Raw genomic sequence first — 383 nt, forward strand, 5'->3', positions numbered from 1 at the left:
GCGGGCCCTCTCGCCCACCGGCTGCTTGATGCTGCGCTGCTGCCGGGCCTGCCCCAGCGGGGAGTTGCTGCGGGAGAGCGAGAGGTTGGAGATGTACTTGGATTTGCCCTGGATGTGGGTGAAGGGGGAAGAGGGGCTGGCATTGGGGCTGCCGAAGCTCTGAGACCTGTCAGGCGTCTTTGGCCACTTGGTGTAGGAGGTCGCTTTCCCGGTGATGCCCCTGGATTTGGCTTTGATATTTGTCACCGGCAGGAGTGAGGTCTGACTTTGGTCTGTGAAGGAAAGGGAGAGAAAGGTTGTGTTGAGAGGCAGAGAGATGCTGGCAGTGCTCCCGACCTCCGAGGCCGGTGCAGAGAGACCAGCTACCGGCTCCGGCCTCGCCC

General features: G+C 62.4%; 1 protein-coding gene across 1 annotated transcript in view; it reads right to left on the reverse strand.

The window, feature by feature from the left end:
* Nucleotides 1-383, reverse strand: part of MYRF (myelin regulatory factor) — a gene marked incomplete at both ends in the record, with an annotated part of 12214 nt that overhangs the window by 627 nt on the left and 11204 nt on the right. The window contains one exon of the mRNA XM_009695289.1: nucleotides 19-272. Coding sequence (XP_009693591.1) covers nucleotides 19-272 — 254 coding nt within the window. The remainder of the gene's footprint in view (nucleotides 1-18; nucleotides 273-383) is intronic.

Source organism: Cariama cristata, unplaced genomic scaffold (assembly GCF_000690535.1).
Source record: "Cariama cristata isolate BGI_N322 unplaced genomic scaffold, ASM69053v1 scaffold24212, whole genome shotgun sequence".
NCBI lineage: Eukaryota > Metazoa > Chordata > Aves > Cariamiformes > Cariamidae > Cariama > Cariama cristata.